At 48.4% G+C, this 18,741-nt stretch overlaps 3 protein-coding genes across 3 annotated transcripts; 1 reads left to right on the top strand and 2 right to left on the bottom strand.

Moving 5' to 3' along the window:
* Nucleotides 1-429: 429 nt before the first annotated feature.
* Nucleotides 430-1,891, top strand: LOC103646081 (thioredoxin-like 3-3). Its single transcript, NM_001358032.1, has 3 exons — nucleotides 430-953; nucleotides 1,220-1,245; nucleotides 1,562-1,891. The coding sequence occupies exons 1-3, from the start codon at nucleotides 798-800 to the stop codon at nucleotides 1,779-1,781; spliced, it is 402 nt and encodes a 133-aa protein (NP_001344961.1). The 5' UTR covers nucleotides 430-797; the 3' UTR covers nucleotides 1,782-1,891.
* Nucleotides 1,892-2,988: 1,097 nt separating this feature from the next.
* Nucleotides 2,989-6,097, bottom strand: LOC100281678 (flowering locus D). The gene is made up of 2 exons (NM_001154598.3): nucleotides 4,372-6,097; nucleotides 2,989-4,133 (listed from the first exon to the last, which is right to left on the bottom strand). The coding sequence occupies exons 1-2, from the start codon at nucleotides 6,002-6,004 to the stop codon at nucleotides 3,340-3,342; spliced, it is 2,427 nt and encodes an 808-aa protein (NP_001148070.2). The 5' UTR covers nucleotides 6,005-6,097; the 3' UTR covers nucleotides 2,989-3,339.
* A 1,274-nt stretch (nucleotides 6,098-7,371) lies between these two features.
* Nucleotides 7,372-18,529, bottom strand: LOC100192871 (alpha-L-fucosidase 1). Its single transcript, NM_001138060.1, has 3 exons — nucleotides 17,960-18,529; nucleotides 10,495-10,728; nucleotides 7,372-8,588 (listed from the first exon to the last, which is right to left on the bottom strand). The coding sequence occupies exons 1-3, from the start codon at nucleotides 18,493-18,495 to the stop codon at nucleotides 7,817-7,819; spliced, it is 1,542 nt and encodes a 513-aa protein (NP_001131532.1). The 5' UTR covers nucleotides 18,496-18,529; the 3' UTR covers nucleotides 7,372-7,816.
* Nucleotides 18,530-18,741: the final 212 nt, after the last annotated feature.

Below are 18,741 nucleotides of genomic sequence, written 5' to 3'. Positions count from 1 at the left end.
CATGGCGCTCGGGCCGCATTTCAAGCTCGCGACGCACGGATTCCAGGAAGGACCACAGGAGCAGGATCCGGCTAGTGGAAGGGCGACGGGAGACAATGGAAGACCGAGGGGACGCAGGCAGTGAGCTGCAGGTCTCAGAAATGAGGGAGGAAGACGACGGCAACTCAACGAGGGAGGTAGACGACGGCGCCCAGGTAAGAAACGGCAGAGGGACGGCGCCCAGGTAAGAAACGGCAGAGGGACGGCGCCCAGGTAAGAAAAGACGCGAGGGTAAAACGGGAATGTCACATGAGCTAATGACCATTACTAGGGTCCGATGCTAAATGTTCAAATCGGCTAGAATTCTAATATCACGAATGCAATTGCGGCGATGGGCGTGCCATGTTTCTGAAGCCCGCCCTTGGCGGTGCCATGGTTGCAAAATTCTGGGCCTTATGGGGCTTCTCCCTCATCGGGTCATCCCTCTCCGCCCCGCATCTCCCTCATCGCCCCGCGCGGCCGCGCCTCCCTCGGTCCCTCCCCGCTACCTCGAACCTCTCCTCCTCCTCCTCCGCCGCCGCCTTCCCTCCGGCCAGCGCATCCTCCTCCTCCGCCTCCGCCGTCCTCCGGCTGGAGGCACATCCTCTGCCTCCTCTGCCTCCCCTCATGTGACACAGCGCACATCGCTTCCGAAGTCCCAAGAGCCACGTCGCTCGTGCCACCGGCCGCCGCTGTACGTCCATCCTCTGTCTCCAGACTCCAACAGTGTGCATCCGTCCCAGTTCCTGATTACTTTTCCGCGACCGTGAGCTGGGAGTATGGCCGAGGCAGCGAACGAGGAGGACGCCAAGAGGACAGGACTGGAAGGCACTGGCCTGCCGCTGCAAGGCGGCTCCCACGGCAACCTTCGTAGCGCTGGCAGCGACCAGCAGTTGAGGCAGATGCTCGATTCGCTCAAATCCTCAAAGTCCCCGGTAAGTACAGTTGCTGATCTGCAGTTCTGCACTCTCCGATAGAATGGTCGAAACGACCTATATGACTCTAATGTCCCTTATATCAAAAAAGAATAAGAAGAAGAAGAAGAAAATGTTTTGCTCTTAATGGGAATAATAGTGAAACAGAGAACGGGACAGCATTTGTAGTGTTTTCAGAACACGGGTGTACTACTACCATTAGTCCATAGAATTTTGATGTTCAGATGTTTGTTTTGATGAAAGCTCTTTGGCGTGTTCTTTTGCAGGCTGTGATCAACTATGGTGCCTCATGGTATGCCCCTTTGTCTCTTGCTTGTGTGGAGACATTCATTATTTTTTTTTAAAAGGCTACACATACGTTAAAGCTCTATAGTCCTATGGTTTGGACCTAAACTCTCTAGGCAGCCTGATGGTTTGCGTATTTACATTTGTTCTGTTGAAATATGCATTCCACACTTCAATTTTTTAAAGGTTTTGGAAAAGTAGATCTTTTGCTATGCCATGGAAGTCTAAAGTTCTGCTTATACTGATAACCATATGTGGTGATTGAATTTGCCTGTCCACTTGATTCTGCATGATCAATCAAACTCACTCCTCCTTATACGTAGGTGCCGTGTCTGCAGTCAGATTCTTCCATCCTTCTGCAAGTGCAGTGATAAGTTCAAGAAACTTACTTTCATCTATGTGGACATTGACGAGTGCCCTGAAACAACCCAAAACATACGCTACACCCCGACCTTCCATTTTTACAGAGACGGCGAAAGGGTCGATGAGATGCTCGGCGCAGGAGAAGAGAGACTACATGATCGGCTATGGTTGCATTCTTGATTGATTGGCCTCCACCTCCGTTGTTTCATGAACCATTTATGTTGAATGCAACTATGTTTTTTGTCTCTCCAAATTTCTACTTGTCAAACTCAATGTTTCAGAGAACCTTGTCTACCAGCCTTTGTGTTAGTCATAAGAGCAAGTATTATAAGTACACCTCAGCAGGCTGTAAGGTGTTCCACGTTATCAGATTCTTACGTGGAGGGGTGAGAAACCAAGAAAGAGAAAGAAACGGGCTCTTGTTTCGCAGCCCGTCCGCAGCGTCGTCCTCGACTCCTCGAGGGAAAAAAGACCGCTTGCAGCCCACAACGAGAAGATGTGCCGGCTCTTTCTCGCTCTTTCGACTCCATCCTGATCCCGTGCGTCTTCCTCGAGGGAAGCATTGAATGCTTCGGTTGAGTGCATCCAGCTTATCATAAAGCCAACCTATTATATGAATTGGCTGTGTGTCTGGCTCTATATGACATGGCAGTGGTATAAAGCCTTCAGCAGGCTCTATTATAAGCCATGCTCTAATTATTTACTGTTTGAGTGACGGGGGAGTTCGGCAGCAACCGCAGCTACAGTAACATGGGAGAGTTGCAGCGCCTTTTCTCAGATTACTGTAGCAGCAGCTGCTGCTGCTGCAGCCGCAGTCGTATAATTGTAGTTCTATTCATTCCAAACGTTGAGGGAGTGGTGACTGGTGAATACAACATAGCACCTGCTGCAGCAGCCACCGAACAATCTAGATCGTATAATTGTAGTTCTATTCATTCCAAAAGTTGAGTGGTGAATACAACATACTCCTAGATCATATAATTCTATTCCTGTTTATTCTAAAGTTGAGTGGCGAATACAACATATACCAAAGTTGGGTCGAGGGTGATCATAAATCGCAGGTCGTACGACAACTCAGGAAGCACGGTGACCGTGCTGGTGCTCAAGATTAGAGAAGCCAGTACCTGGATTATGGCGGAATTTCATCGGTTGCGGGAGCTTTTAGACGAACAATCCTCTCTTAGTCTTAGCCTTAGCCTTAGGCCTAGGTTGCTTCTGTGTTTTGAATTTTGTGCGGCCTGAGCCGGCCACTTCTAGGTTTGGGTACACGTGTTCTCCTAATGAAATATGCGCTCAGGCGCGTTTGAGGGAAAAGAAAAGAGAAGACAGTAGCCATAGAAGGAAAAAAACGGCCACGACCCGCAGTCTCGATGAGCGCATAACTGTCATCCAAATGTCTATATGTACACGGTACACCAGCTATATTGCTCTTCAGATTTGAGATTACAACGAGCATCCACCTACATGCTTCTTAAATTGGCGATCATATCACAGACAAGTAAGCTATGCACGATAGCCAGATTTCAGATGTGACATTACAAATGCCTTCTTCTGGCACCCAAAAGAAACGGAGGAAATTACAGGATCTAGGAGATTTCATCCAAATCTACTTTGTCCTAAAACAATTGGCGAATGTCCAATGCAAATTGGCCAGCACACACCAACATATGCTCCAACCAAATGAACACCTTCATCAGTTAAAGGCAGTCAGGTCCCAAGAGAAATCAGCAATCAGTGGTCATGACGCAGCAACATTGGGCTTCAGAGATTTTTTCAGTTTTGAGGGGCCAGGTCTAGTTCGACTTCTGTTACGTTCTGCCTTAATGGATGCAATCACAGCATCTGCCCCAGGGCCAAGGCCTTTCCTGCCAACTAATTTCACCCCCAGTTTTTCACAGAGGTAGTGCAACCTCATGTCATCGCCTCCTCTGACCTCCCTTAACTCCATAGCTTGCTGTCGTGATAGCAATGTGTAAACATAAAGCTGTTGTTGTTGGTTAAAGTGTGACTGGAGCTGCTGAAACAACAATTTGTTTGAGTGGTTCTGTTCCGTCTTTACCCCTTCGGCTGTATTTTTCTTTCGCGACGCACCTAATTCCACCTTCAGAATAGCTGGGGATTTCGGATCAGAAGCTTTTCCTCCAAAAATAACCGAGAAGCTTCCAAACTCCAAATCAGGTTGCCTAAACAAGTCCGTTAATGTAGCAGCACAAGCCTGTGTGTTTGTCGATGGACTTCTGTCTACTTTACTCTTTGTCGCCCGGGCATTGGCATGCAGCGTGATGTTAGCAGCCTCCCGCAAACCACTGATAAAAGCACCATGCATTGTCGCTGGATAACGCCTCGTGGTAGCCTCACCAGCAAAGAAAAGACGGCCATCACCAACACTTTCGGCTAATGCGTCATAGTCATCTCCAGAGGCCCCCACAGCAACATGAGAGTATGAGCCTAGACTGAACGAGTCAGTGCCCCATCTAGTACAAACACTCTGTAGAGGGTCCGGCACCTCAATCCCTTGTGGTTCATAGATACCTGTGGAAACAACAAAGCCCCAGGCGTTAAATCAGGCAGGTCCATTATATGACATCAATGTCACTATATACTGTTTTGGGTTTATACCGAAGCGAATATAATACAAAATGTCTCAAAAGCAACACGTGATTTCATCAGAGGTGTTGAAATACTACCTTATGCAAAGTGTCACTCATAGAATAACACAAAAAATTTTGTTGAAGGAGCACAATTTTGATTATGGAAATTATGCTCTCACCTCTTAGTATCTGGAGAACTGAGCTGACAGCATCAGTTGGTGGCATTGTTTCAAAATTGTGGGCAGCTTCACCAGCAACCAAGGCCATCAACAATGGACCACCAGCCACTGTTGCATAGCTATAGAACAAAAAGAACTCCCCGCGCCGCCTCGGATCTTCAACCAGATGCCCAAAGGTATCAAGGTCAGTACTCCAGAAAACATGTGGAAACAGCATCGATACCTTGTTCAACAAACCAAATCCAAGCCTCTTGATACAATCAAGCTTCCTTTGTGGTAACTCAGGTACAAACTTGATGCCTCCATTTTTCAGAACCCCAAGTGGAACCGTGCACAATGCCATGTCGCCCTCATACACCTGCCCTCCATTGACAACTACCTGCACCCCATCCCCTCCATACCTTATGGTGTGCACCGTCCTCTCATAAACAATCGGTACATTCTCTGCCAGGGCCTGCACAAGTTTGCCATTGCCACCAGGCAAGAAGCAGTGATCCCCACCCATGTCATATGGATCATCCTGATCCCAGAACGCAAGGCTTAGTCTAGACAGCAATCCTGCATTGGCATACTCAAGATTTGCGAGATGCCAATTGAACAAGTTCATATCCTCCTCTGTAGAGATGCCCCCATCAACCTGGCGCAATGTCTCTAGGGCCGCCCCAAGTGAAACATCCGCAGCCACCTTCCCCATGGATGCTCGCAGGTTGCTTGACTTGTCAAGAAGCCGGTTAAATGTAATCTCCACTTTCTTATCCACCTCTGGATCAACTGGTGAGCCATCCGGCCTGTAGAGTGGACACTTGTCTCTAATTTTGTGCATTGGCAAGCCGAGTTGCTTCGCCACAATTCCTAGCGGGTTTCCAAATGTCCCTGTGAGCACGCTGCCGCCGAGGTCAGCAGCAGCCAAGCGCCCACCGCCTTCCATCTTCTTCGTGTACACACGCCCACCGCACCTTTTGCGACCTTCCAGGACGATCACTTTGAACCCGAACGCCACCAGCTGCCGTGCCGCAGCTAGCCCAGCAAGGCCAGCACCTACAACGACAACGGTGGAGGGTCTCGTGGGCTCCTTGGGGATTCGCTCCTTGATGGCTGGGGCGACGCCGAAATTGACGTAGCTATTTGAGACGAGGAAGGAGTAGGCGGCGGTGAGGAGGTGCTCGCAGTGGGGAGGGATGAGCATTGCGAAGGGCTCCTTGGCGAGCCAGGAATTGTAGGTCTCGCGCCACCGGCAGAGGAGGTGGTTGCGGATGAGGATGTAATTGACCTGCTCGATGCCACCCACGTCGGATACAACGCCCGCCTCGATCTCCTCGTCAGTGAGCGAATCCGCCGGGAAGCCGGCGGTGAGCGCGGTGACGGCCTCCGCGGTCGGCTCCCGGTTAATCACTATGATATCGTCGGCAGCGGAGGCGGGGAGAGGGGGCTGGGAGGGGGCCACGAGGGAGGGGGCGGGAGCGGCAGGGGCCCCGGAGGGTACTTTGCGGCGGAATCCGGTGCGCTTGCGCTTGTTGGGGAAGGCAGGACTGGGGAGGACAAGGGTGGGGTTCGGTGACGGGGTAGAGCTAGGCTCTGGGGCAAGGGAAGAGACCAGGGAGAAGGGAGCGTAAGGTGGTGCCTGCTCAGACATGTTCGCCGGCAGCTAGGGGCTGGGGCGGCGGCGACGGCGACGCCGGCGGCACCTGCGCGATGAATAGGAGATTTAGACGGGGCTGCCGAAGCATGGGGTAAAACGCAGAAGCATCCTTTTTCTGTCTTCAGCCTAAGAATACGTAGACTTTTAGTTACGCCTTCTAATGTAAAGTTCAGACTAGGGATGCCAATTAAAATTCTCCGCTAGAAAATAGCTCTCATTTATGTCCCAAAAAACGCCATGGAAATACCCATGAACGCTTGCAAGGGACGTTTCTTCTCCATTCTCGTTTCCCGCGGGGATAAATCTCCGACGAGAATCCTCGCCTCGCTTAAATTATAATTAGGACATGCATACTTTATTATTAATGTAAATTACTATCACTTATACATATTGTCAGATGTAAGAAATCATTATGTGTACGTTAAAATGAACACATTTGTACAATAAATAATCTCTTGACAAAGTAATTATTTATTTCTATCATATTTATTTTTATCGTTGACTATTATATGAAAATATGTCTACCTGCAACTTGGCGGGTCCCTTCGGGCCATCCCCATTTACCGTCGGGGGAGATTTTTCCCCGTTTATATCCCTGTGGGGAAAAATATCTTTCTATCTTCTAATGGAATAATTCCCGGTAGAGAATCGAGGATCGGGTCCCTATTAACATCTCTAGTCTAGACTACAAGGGCATCTTTGGATGCATGCGATCCCATGCATCTAACAAGTCCTAAGAACATCTCTAACGCCTTAAAAGAGTGTTATATCTTAAAATATATGCCTTAACTCATAAAAACAACTACAATAATATCATATTTTACAATTTGTAGTAAAAAAAATATAAAGCACACCATAAATTGGTCCAAATATACTATACCCCAAATGAGTGTCATATACTTGTTTTCTACATCATTCTCAACATGTTTTTTAATAATATAATTTATTTTCTAAATTACATGATTTAAGGCTTCACGATTGAAGTTCAATTTGTTTTAGTGTCCTAAACACTTTAAACAATGTAATATTTTAATTTTTAAGGCATTTTATTTAAAGCATCTTGTTGGAGATGATCTAAAGTCTATTTGGCTGGTTAGAGTTTTTTGGTTATCTATTTCGGTCTAGTCTATTTTGTATTTCAAAATTTATATAGTAAGACTAGTCGAGTCATAATTATGAAATTGGTTTAATAATAAGACATTTTAGTTCTGAGATATAAGAAAAAGAGCTAGTTGAAAAGGTATTTCGATTTTGGTAAACGTAACCTGGCCATCTAGAAATGCTTAAGTCTGATGTGCTAATTTAGCCAGGCTAGCACTTCTTTGTACACTACTTCAGCCTGGCTAGGCTAAGGTTTATGTAACAAACAAACTCTGTTGCATTATTGCAGCCTGCCCACGATGGTAGCCAGGCAACCAAACAACCCTAAGGCATCACTACTCACGAACAGCCCCTAAGCCATCACAACTCATTGACTCAAACATCCACGGAGTCTCAGAGGAGAGAGTGCACGTTCACTTCATTCAAACCCCAGACTTCCTGCTGGCACATAATTCAACAGACACTAGTACAGACTACATGAAGTTTCAACAGCTGATCTTGGGAACAACATATCCATGCATGATTGCAGAAAGAGTAGTTCTCGTATTAGTAGCTTTGGCAAGCAAATCTGAAGATATACACACATTGCCCACCATCGAGTGGCCCTTCTCCAGTCCAAAGAACAAATCAACGTGCAAGTGATTCTGGCATGTTGAAATGACCAGGGCAGACTAGAAGTAATACTGACAGATGTACACTCAACAACTACATTGCGTCAATACTCTTGTTGACAGAAGCATGGGCCATCCTCAACATTGTAACTTCGTTACTATTTGTCCGGGGTGGTTTGACATGATTCTGCAAACTATGTATGGACGAGAAGGGATCCATGAAGACACCAAAGAACGAGATAAGTGGATCTGCACGCGCACTGTCGATGGTAAGCTTCAGGTACCGAGATTCAGTGACTGGAAACAGTAGCAGCCTCTTGTACCCGATTGTCGTGCCTTCAACAATTGTTTGCCACAGTTCATCTACAAGGATAGCCACATGGAACTCAATAACACGCTGCCCCAGTTGTATAGGCTCCTGGAGCTGGAGCAAGTTGAAGGAAGTAGATTGCCCAAGATCGAAGAGCATTTCCCAGCAGGTTTGGCCTTCCTGCGGAGCCCAGTAGGAGTATATCCCGTCTTCAAGCACTTTGGATGGTGCAAACTGCAGATTATCTTGCTCACCACGCACACTGTTTGCTGTAACAGTGGCATTGGCAGCAAAGTTCTGAGAGAAAATTGCACGCCGAATCTCAGTGAATTCCTGGAGGACTTGTATGTCTTCATCGGCAATGAGGCCAGATGAATTGGGAGGGACATTCAAAATGAGGAGACAGTTTCTACCAACTGATTTGTAGTATATGTCAAGCAGAGTTGTCACGTTTTTTGGTTTCTCTGAGGCATGCCAGAACCAACCTGGTCTGATGGAAACATCACATTCTGCAGGAACCCAGTCTTGACCAAAAGGATCCCCACTGGATGAGTATCTGGCGATAAAGTTAGCATTTTTTAGTCAGACTTTTTTTTAAAAAAAAAAAAGAAGCTGGTAGGTTAAACTACCTTCTATGTAGTAATCAAGGAGTAAACACATAAATACAAAATCGACAAACGCACATTTATCCCCACCCGCCCGCACGACGAAAGCGCAGCGACATAAAAGCAGAATGTTCATCAGTGACAAATGACATGTACTGTACCATATAAATTCTATCAGAATCTCAAGAGAGAATAACGAACAAATATTCTCTTTCATCAAACATCACTTAACGCAGAGTCTTCAAGTTCCTTGGGTTATCATATGAGATGTCACTGGCATTGATTCTTGAAACATGCACATCAACTACAAGTTATGTCAAATCTAAATTTGTAATGGCCAATGTTGTCATACAGAACTATACTAAGTTACTAACAAAGGTTAACTAGAGCTTCAGTGAGTTCTAAAATTCCATGACTAAATAAGTCTATACTCAAGTCGTCCGACTAATCGCGATTAATCGTGATTAGTCGGGCTGGTCGGTAATTAGGGTACGATTTGCTGGACGACTCGACTAGAATACCTAGTCGTCCTGGTCGTCCGACTAATCGTCGATTAGGGCAACTAGTCGTCCGATTTATGTAACCTGGTCGTCCCGGCTAGGGTTTAGTTATTGGGCCTTTTTTAGCCCATCTACAGTATAATTTAGGGTATCCTCTCCTCTCCTGTTCTAACCTAGCCGCGAACACAGTCTCCAACCAGCACATCTCCTTTCCTCTCCTTTCTTGGCACCACCCCTGCAGTCCTGAAATTTGATTGTCGGCGGCTACACCGGTGGCTACAGCAACCTGCCCCTTCTCCTGCAGTCCTGCTCGCCTGTTGCGCTGCTGCAGTCTCCAACCAGGATTTCAACCGACAGCTACAGCACCCTACTGCAGTCCTTCTCCTGCAGTCTTCAAGAATCAAGTCTTCAAGACTCAAGAGGTAGGGCTGCAAGGTTGATGGACAGATGGAGAGATGAAGAATTGGAGATTATGCCACTATGGGATGTCACATACTCACATGTCAAGTTCAGATAAGTCACAAATCACAATGAAGCAATATGTTACTTTTTTTATCCTAGTTGTTTGTTCTAATTTATATAATGTATAATTGTGTACATGTATATTTATATATATACCTATATAAGTATAACTACTAGTCTAGGACGACCAGGGACCGACTAGGACCGACTAGGGGTCGACTAGTCGCCCTAGTCGTCGCCTAATCGCGACTAGTCGCCTAGTCGGTCCCAGGGTTTGACCAGGCGACTAGGCGACTTGAAATCATTGCTCTTATAGCCCATTAGCCTCTCTCCATTCCCTGATGCAGTGCAACATCCATACACCAAATCAGCGACTCTACTTGGTACAGACGGTGCATTAGACACTTCCTGATACACAGCCACCTCTAAGTAATGTTGTACAAACAATGGCCCAAATGCATAAAGCATCATTCTTACCTTCAAATAGAAAAAAAAACCTACAACATTCATTATCATTACTCATATTGTGGTTTTCTAGTTTTGCAAGGGCATGCTCAAATAAGTCAACATTTGCAACCGGAGAAGATAGTGCCATGCTTCAAATTAAAGGTTAGTAACTTTGGAGTGGGTTCAAAGCAACAACTGAATACCTGTCTTGCTGCAAATAAATATGCAATTGTAACTGAAATATTTACCGTGTCGAACAAAAAGGCTATGTCTTTCAAACACATAAAGATTGCCTCCTAGCTGATGAGAACATCATATTTTTATATAAAGGAATAGCTATCTAGAGTTCTCATCCATGCTAGAATATTGATAAAGGTAAATGATATAGCTTGTGCAATACTAAGCTGAGAAACGACAAGACAAAACTAATTGTCATTGCATTACTTACTCAGCAGTGGTATGCCCAATTGTCACAGAGCTCTTGTTGAAGGGAGACCAGCAAGTATAGCCTGCGACTCCTGCCTCATCTCCCACCCATCTAGTATCTGGTCCAGCATCTGAGAAGATAACTACCCTTTCTTGTAGCTGATGTATAAGTGAAAACCAGGCATCAAACATATAATCCATCTTCTTGGCGTCGCCTTTTGCACCATCTAGCCAAACTTCCTCTACATCTCCATACCTGCATATTTAAAAGCAGATTCTTTAGATTATCCTAAGACATGAAATATATAACTGAAAACTTTGTAGAACAACAAAAAGGATGGCTCTCGTCTCTCCCGCCCCCGCCCCTTCGGCTCCCGACGCCCCTTCCCCTCCCCAGCACCAGCAAGCGCCGGTTCCCATTCCGGGGCCGGCGGCCAACTCCCAGGCTGCTGTCGCCGCAGCTTCCTCTAACCCTGGCGCGTCGGCTTCCATCCCCTCCTTGTCTCCTCCTGTGTCCCATGCAACCAAGGGGCGCTCCAAGTCTGTTCGGTGGGGTGACCTCAGTCCGGCTTCTTCGGATGGCGCGACGTCGTTCGACTCCCGGCCTTCCTTCAAGGATGTGCTGGTGAGAACAACGAATCCTTCGCCGCCCGGCCGTGTGGCAGCCCAAGGGTCTGCCCCGGCAGCTGGAAAGTCCTCGGCGCTGGGGAAGGTGTACCGTCAGCCGCACCCCCTGTCTACAAAACGGCGGAGCCCCAGGCAGGCCACTCAACCCACACCGGCAATCCGCCCAGCTCCAGGATTCTCTGATCATGGATGGACGACGGTGGAGTCCAAGAAGGGTAGAAGTCGCCGGCTGAAGGCTTCGTGGCTCCCGGGCCGGGTCCCGGCTGATCTTGTTGGGCGTTGCTTCAACTGCTTGGGCTGCGATCACCGGGCTGTAGGCTGTGGCAGCGAACCTCGGTGCTTCCTCTGTTCTGCGCTTGGCCACAAGTCCTCCTGCCCCAAGGCTACGGTGTGGAGGCGGCTCGGGTGTCCTAGGCCTGTGAAGTCGGTCTGGGAGCGGCTTTCACCGGCGGTTGAGGGAAGGGTCCAACGACCGGCAGGGCGTCGTCCGGTTTGGCAGCGTATCGCTCCACCAGAAGCCATTCCGATCGTCCCTTCTGTCCCGGTGGGCAACATGCTTGGCGTCTCGGCTGCACAGGGTATTGGCGGCCCTGCCAGCTCCAGGCGCAAACGGTGGAGGAAGAAGAAACGTAAGGAGCGTGAAGATGAGCCGGCTTTGGAGATTTCGGCTCCACCTCCTCCCGAGCAGATGCTTCCGGCGAGTGATGAGACTGCTTGTGTTATTGATTGGTCGGTTCAGATGTCTATTGCGGAAGATAATCTCAAGACGGCTGCGGTGATCACAGTGGTTAGCTCTAGAGACGTCAGCGCAGACGAGATCGTGTTGGTTTTGGCTCCACGGCTGGAAATGGAGGTGGGAGGATTGGTTCTCCGTCAGTTCTCCCAGTCCAGCTTCTTGGCTGTCTTACCCAACCAAGTGCAACTCGACACGCTGGTGGATCGCTTCCATATCATCAGAGAAGAAAACTTCATGCTCTCCTCTAGGCGGTGGACGAGCTTCGGGGGTGCTGTTGGTAATTCCTTGAAGCATCTCGTGGAACTTGAGCTCAGAGATCTGCCGTTGCACGCGTGGGAGACTTCGGTGGTGCAGCATTTGATCAACCCCCATGCATGCATTTCCCATGTTCTGCCCGACACGCTGGAAATCAGGAATCTGGAAGTCTTTCGATGCCTTGCTTGGTGCTGTGATCCTGAACATATCCCATCTAAGAAGGACCTCTGGATCACTGAACCAGACCAGGCTTCGGCTGCTGAAGGGAAGAAGGCTCTGGTGTATCCGGTGCGAATTCGTTGGGGCCCTGTTGATTTGAATCTCATACCTGGCGCTCCACAGCCGCCAGTTGGTGCTGGCGATCAGGACAAACCTGATACCCCCCCCCCCTTCACGGAGAAGATGTGGTGACAACCCTCCACCTACTCAACATGCTGCAATCTTTGAAGATCCCGGCATAATGACCCACAATCAGCGGCGGCCGGTGCATGACCGATTGGGACCTTTGAGGCGCTCGGATTCCCCCAGGGAATTGAGCCAGCCTTGGGTTCTGGTTGATACAGAGGCCCGGAGCAGCCAGCCCTGTGACCTGCTTGATGCAGTGGTGTGCAGCAGAGTAGGGATTCCTCCGGCTCCTGCGCCGGATGGGGCTCTCTGTCTGGCGGCTGGGGATGTGCTGCTGCGGCGCGAGGGGGGCTGCGATGAAGTAATTCCCATGACCCCGTTGGCCGCTTCCAGCACGTGTCCTTCCACCGGAGGGAGACGCAGACTGTTGATGAAGACCGCTACTAAACAAGCAAAGTTCAGGAATCCGCCTATCGCGTTCTTCAGACGGCGACGGCGCGCCCAGAAGACCCCTGAGGGCGTCGCACCTCCCCCTTCGTCTTCTGGTGACCGGGGTGCAGAGAGCAGCCTGGGCGCCTTGCCTCCTGCCCCAACTGCTGGGGTGGCTGCGTCGCCCCTTCCGCATGGGCCGCCCCCGCATGAGGTGTCCCATGGGTCGCCAGGACAGCAGAATTTTCTTAGTCGGGTTTCTAAAGCTGTTGGCGTCGTTCTTCCACTTCCGAAGACAGTGACTGAAGGCCGACGACGAAGGCAACCCATTCCCCCTCCGGACGAGATTCGCCGGAGTCGGCGCGTTGCGGGGCTGGGAGTGGAGCAAATTCAGCATATTCCCAAAGCCAGAAGGACAATCATGAAGTCCATCCTTGTGGAGTCAGATAGTGAACATCTCAGCCAACAAAATCTGGATGCATATGCGAAGCTCTTCCAAGCACCCCTGTCTCGTGCCCAAGTGGAGGCTCTCGCTAATCTCTTTGGATGGGTGGTGCCGGATGACGAAGGTGAGGCTGTTCCCCCTGGGACAGTCACTCTGGTCTGCTGATTGCAGCCCGCGGTCGTCTTTTATTACAACTGTTTTCCTATGGATCCTTCCCTAGTCTTATTCTGGAATGTCCGCGGTCTCAACTCTGCTGCAAGACAAGATGCTGTAAGGAGTTTGGTTAATTCATTTCGAGCTGATGTAGTCTGTTTACAAGAAACAAAGTTGGTTAATTGTGATCGTCGCACTGTTCTGTCAATGTTGGGCGCTGATTTTGACAATAATTTTGTTTGCCTCCCCTCGGTTGGGGCTAGTGGTGGGGTGCTGATCACTTGGAGAGCAAAATTGGGGAGAATCGTTGCCTCTCGAGTGGACTCCTTCAGTGTTTCAGTAAAATTCAACCCTGCTGACGGCGAGGCTTGGTGGCTTACCTGCGTGTATGGACCTCAAGGACATGACAGAAAAATTGCCTTTATGAATGAGCTGAGAGAGATCAGAGCTGCTTGCGCCGGGCCTTGGCTCCTTGGGGGTGATTTTAATCTCATTTTCAGAGATGAAGACAAAAACAACCTTAATATCAATCGGGCCATGATGGGGAGGTTCAGAAGGTGCATCAATGATTTAAGCATCAAAGACATTGACCTTTTAGGCCGGAAGTATACGTGGTCTGGCGCTAATAATGTGCAAGTCAGGCTGGACCGGGTTTTCTGCTCTTCGGATTGGGAGGAAAAATTCCCCAATTATCTGCTGCAAAGTTCAGCTTCAGAGGATTCAGACCATTGCCCTCTCCTGTTGGGATTGAAGGACAACCACACGGGGAAACGGAGATTTCATTTTGAATCCTTTTGGCCCAGGTTTGATGGCTTTCTGGAAGCGGTTACTAATGCTTGGGGTTCTGTTCAGCAGTCCTCTTGTCCCCTCAAGACCCTTTCCCTAAAATTCAAGGCGATGACAAAGGGGCTGCAAAGCTGGAGTGACAGAAAGGTTGGGAATTTCAAACTGCAACTTGAGCTTGCCCGAGAAATTTTGCTGCAGCTTGAAGTGGCAAAAGAGAGCAGAATTCTTAATGTTTTGGAGACATGGTTGCTTGGGCGCTTGAAGAAATGCTCTCTGGCTCTTGCCTCCTTAATCCGCTCGATGGCTAGGACTAGATCAAGAATTGCCTGGCTCAAAGATGGTGATGCTAATACAAAGCTCTTCTACTCTTGGTCTCGTTATCGGAAAAGGAAAAATTTCATAGCCAAAATTCATGACGGGGAGCAGCTAGTGACCAGTCATAGTGATAAGGCTGAGGTGTTTCGGTCCTTTTATTCTGATTTAATTGGTACAGGGCAGCAAAGGTCCAGAACTGTCAACCTTGACACCATAGGACTGCAGCACATTGACCTTCAGGGACTCGAACAGCAATTCTCTGAGGAGGAGGTGTGGAATACCATCAAACAGCTCCCTCCGGACAAAGCCCCGGGGCCTGATGGGTTCACAGGCCGTTTCTATAAGGTTTGCTGGTCAATCATTAAAAAAGATATTATGGCTGCTATCTTGACTGTTTGGAACAAGGATTTTCGGAATTTCCGATATCTCAACACAGCCTTCATCACTCTGTTACCTAGAAAGAGGATGCCATCCTTGCCAAGGACTTTCGGCCTATTAGCTTGATCCATAGCTTCGCAAAGTTAATCACGAAGGTCATGGCAAACAGACTTAGTGGTTATATGGACAAGTTGATCTCTAAGAACCAAAGTGCGTTTATCAAGGGCAGATTCATCCAAGACAACTTCATGTTAGTTCAGCAGACTGCAAGATTGCTGCACGCTCAAAAACAGCCCAGAATTCTTCTCAAGCTGGACATTTCCAAGGCCTTCGATTCGGTATCTTGGTCCTTCCTTCTTGAAGTGTTGGAAAAAGTTGGTTTCGGCCCCATATGGAGAGATGTGATTAGTGGGCTGCTTATGACCTCTTCTACCCAAATTATGCTTAATGGAATGCCTGGGGAATACATTCAACACAAGAGGGGCCTGCGGCAGGGGGACTCGCTATCCCCTCTTCTTTTTATCATCGTTATGTATGTTCTCAATGGCCTAATTGTTACAGCTGCGGATGAGGGCATGCTCCAACCCCTCTCAACACGCTCCATTCAGCACCGAATATCGCTCTATGCTGATGATGTGGTGATATTCTTGAGACCGGCTGCTAGTGATCTGTACTTGGTAACCAGGATATTGGAGCTGTTTGGGGACGCCTCGGGGCTAAAAACCAATGTTCAGAAAAGCAGTATGGCCCCCATTCACTGCTCTCCGGTTGACATGGAAATGGTAACTCAGATTTTTCCTTGCAAAGTTGAAACGTTCCCTCTTAAATATCTCGGGCTACCTCTTTCTCTCAGAAAGTTAAGCAAGGAGCAGTTGCAGCCACTTATCGATAGGTTTGCGGACATCTTACCTAATTGGAGGGCCGACTTGATGACTCGAGCTGGCGGAGCTATCCAGGTGCAGCATGTGCTCACGGCAACAGTTATATATCACGCCATGGCTTTGGATTTACCTAAGTGGGCTATCAAAGCTATTGACAAGATTAGACGTGGCTTTATTTGGAAAGGTCGAAAGGATGTGCTCGGTGGCCACTGCTTAGTTGCTTGGGGCAAAGTGACACGCCCAAAGGAGCTTGGTGGGCTTGGCATCTCAGATTTGCAAAGGCTGAATTGGGCCCTTCGAGTTAGATGGTTGTGGTTGGAAAAAACAGATCCCTCGAAGTCTTGGGCTGACTTACCTCTCCAGAGTTCCAGCACTCTGAAATCTATTCTCTCTACAGCTTTGACTATAGAAGTTGGTGATGGTCGTAACACCCTGTTTTGGAGGGACAGATGGTTGATGGGGCTGAGTGTTGAGGACCTTACCCCTCATATTTTCACCCTCGTCCCAGCCAGGATTGCCAATAGGAGAACGGTGGCAGAAGGTATCGTGGAGATGGCTTGGATTCGGGACCTGAGAGGCACCATCACTTGGGCTGTCCTTTCTGATTTTTTAACTCTTAGTGAAGTCATTGCAGATTTCTCCCTTAGTGATGGTGTGCCAAACAAGCATATCTGGAAATTTTCCCCGACAGGTCAATACTCTGCAAAGTCGGCATATGATATGTTATTTCTAGGTTCCACTTCTTTTGGTGCATTTGAGCGTGTTTGGGAGTCTTGGGCACCTTCAAAGTGCAGATTCTTTCTTTGGCTTGTCTTGCACAATAGATGCTGGACCGCGGACCGTCTTGCTAAAAGAGGACTTCCCCATCCTAGTGTGTGTCCCCTTTGTGACCAAGAAGAGGAAACAATACAACATCTTCTCATCTCTTGCGTCTTTGCAAGACAGTTCTGGTACTTCTTGTTGAGCAGGTCTGGGTTGCCTAATCTTTCACCGGACAACACTTTCTACAGCCTGGATGACTGGTGGAGCAGGGCTGTGGAGAAGATTCCCCGTGATCTCCAATCAGGTTTCAATTCTATAGTTATCCTTGGCGCTTGGAGTCTTTGGCGTCATCGCAACGACTGTGTGTTCAATGGGAGTCGCCGAGCCTTGCGAATACTCTCACCCTCGCTGGCGATGAGCTCAGGATGTGGTGTAGTGCCGGGGCGAAAGGGTTGAACCTGCTTTCAACTCTTGCGTTTATGCTTGATCCGGGGGGATAGTCTTGTGTCATGTCCAAGAGTGGTTAAGTGTGGTGGTTGTGTTGCGTTTGTTGGTATGTTGTGTCTTGTGGTGGGTGTGTTGCGTTTGTTGGTATGTTGTGTGCGGCGTGTGTGTGTGTGTGTGTTGTACCTTCTTCTATCTATCTATTAATGGAATGATACGCAGATCTCCTGCGTGTTCGAGAAAAAAAAAGTGTGCACTATGATTACTCATGAGTATAAAGTGTATGAATGGATGTTGCCCAAATGCTACTATGGAATCTGTAATGTACTAAATTTTCTCAATATCTCTAAGAATGCAAGGTAATCCATGCAGCAAACCACTAATCAACAAAGATTAGCCACCACAGTTAGGGGGTGTTTTAATGTACTAGAGCTAATAGTTAGTTAGCTAAAAAATTGCTAGTGGAATTAGCTAGCTAACTATTAACTAATTTACTAAAAATAGTTAATAGTTGGACTATTAGCTATGGTGTTTAGATGTCATCAAGGAAGTAGACTAGTCAGCTGCTACTGCAAATTTCCGCACCAAAGCACTAGAAGGCTCACTTTTTTTTTCAGTTTCCAGTTACACAACCACATCAAGATTAACCTTCACATCACCTGCATCGCAAAATTCAGAACTTCGTCTGCAATTAATGAATACTTTCAGGGTTACTTACTGGATTCTCTTTTGGACCCAATTACAAGGAAGAACATCAGCTAATTATGAAGAGGAATGCCCTATGTTGGAAATGGCGGTTATGGAAACGGCTGACTTCTACAAGATTCGGTGCTTAGCTTTTGCCGTTTCAATTTATGCTTTGTGCTCAAGACCGGAATAAAGACTATTCGTTTTTTTTCTTCTGTATGTAAAAAAGCAACCATCAGCAAACCTGGTAAGCAATTCTGTCATCTGTCCCAAGTAATGCTCGTTGTACGCGATGGTGTCCCCGTACACCGGCTCGTGGCGGTCCCACGGCGAGAGGTACAGGCCCAGCCCAAGCCCCTCCGCGCGCGCAGCTGCGGCGAGCTCTGCGACGACGTCCCCAGCCCCGCCCTGCCACGGCGAGGCGGCCACCGAGTACTCGGTCAGTGCCGACGGCCACAGGCAGAAACCATCGTGGTGCTTGGCCGTGAGCACGACGCGGCCGAACCCGCCCTGCGCCGCGATGCGCGCCCACTGGCCCGCGTCGAGTGCGGAGGGAGCGAACACGGAGGGGTCAGCGTGGCCGGTGCCCCACTCGGAGTCCGTGAAGGTATTGGGCCCGAAGTGAAGGAAGAGCGCCATCTCGGAGAGCTGCCACCGGAGCTGCGCGTAGGACGGGACGGGCAGGACCGGGAGAGGCGGAGGCGTGGCGACCGAGGTAACGGTGGCGCCATGGACGCAGAGGAGTAGGTGGGCGAGCAGCAGAGGAACAAGTGCTGCCATTTTCGTCAGGAAGGGGCTTGCAATGCGAGTTCAGAGTCAACTGTTTTTGCTTGCTGACACGGAACTGCATGACGCTCGTATATTGAAGGATGTTTAGTTATGTTTAGTTACTTGTTTGTTGAAATTAGTTAAAAACATTTAAACAGACTAGCTAATAGTTCAGCTATTAACTATTTTTAATAAATTAGCTAATAGTTAGTTATATAATTCTACTAATAATTTTTAGCCAATTAATTATTAGCTATA

The sequence above is a fragment of the Zea mays genome, chromosome 2, assembly GCF_902167145.1.
Source record: "Zea mays cultivar B73 chromosome 2, Zm-B73-REFERENCE-NAM-5.0, whole genome shotgun sequence".
Taxonomy (NCBI): domain Eukaryota; kingdom Viridiplantae; phylum Streptophyta; class Magnoliopsida; order Poales; family Poaceae; genus Zea; species Zea mays.
The sequence above is the reverse complement of the archived record's forward strand: the minus strand, read 5'-3'. Positions and strand labels throughout refer to the sequence as shown.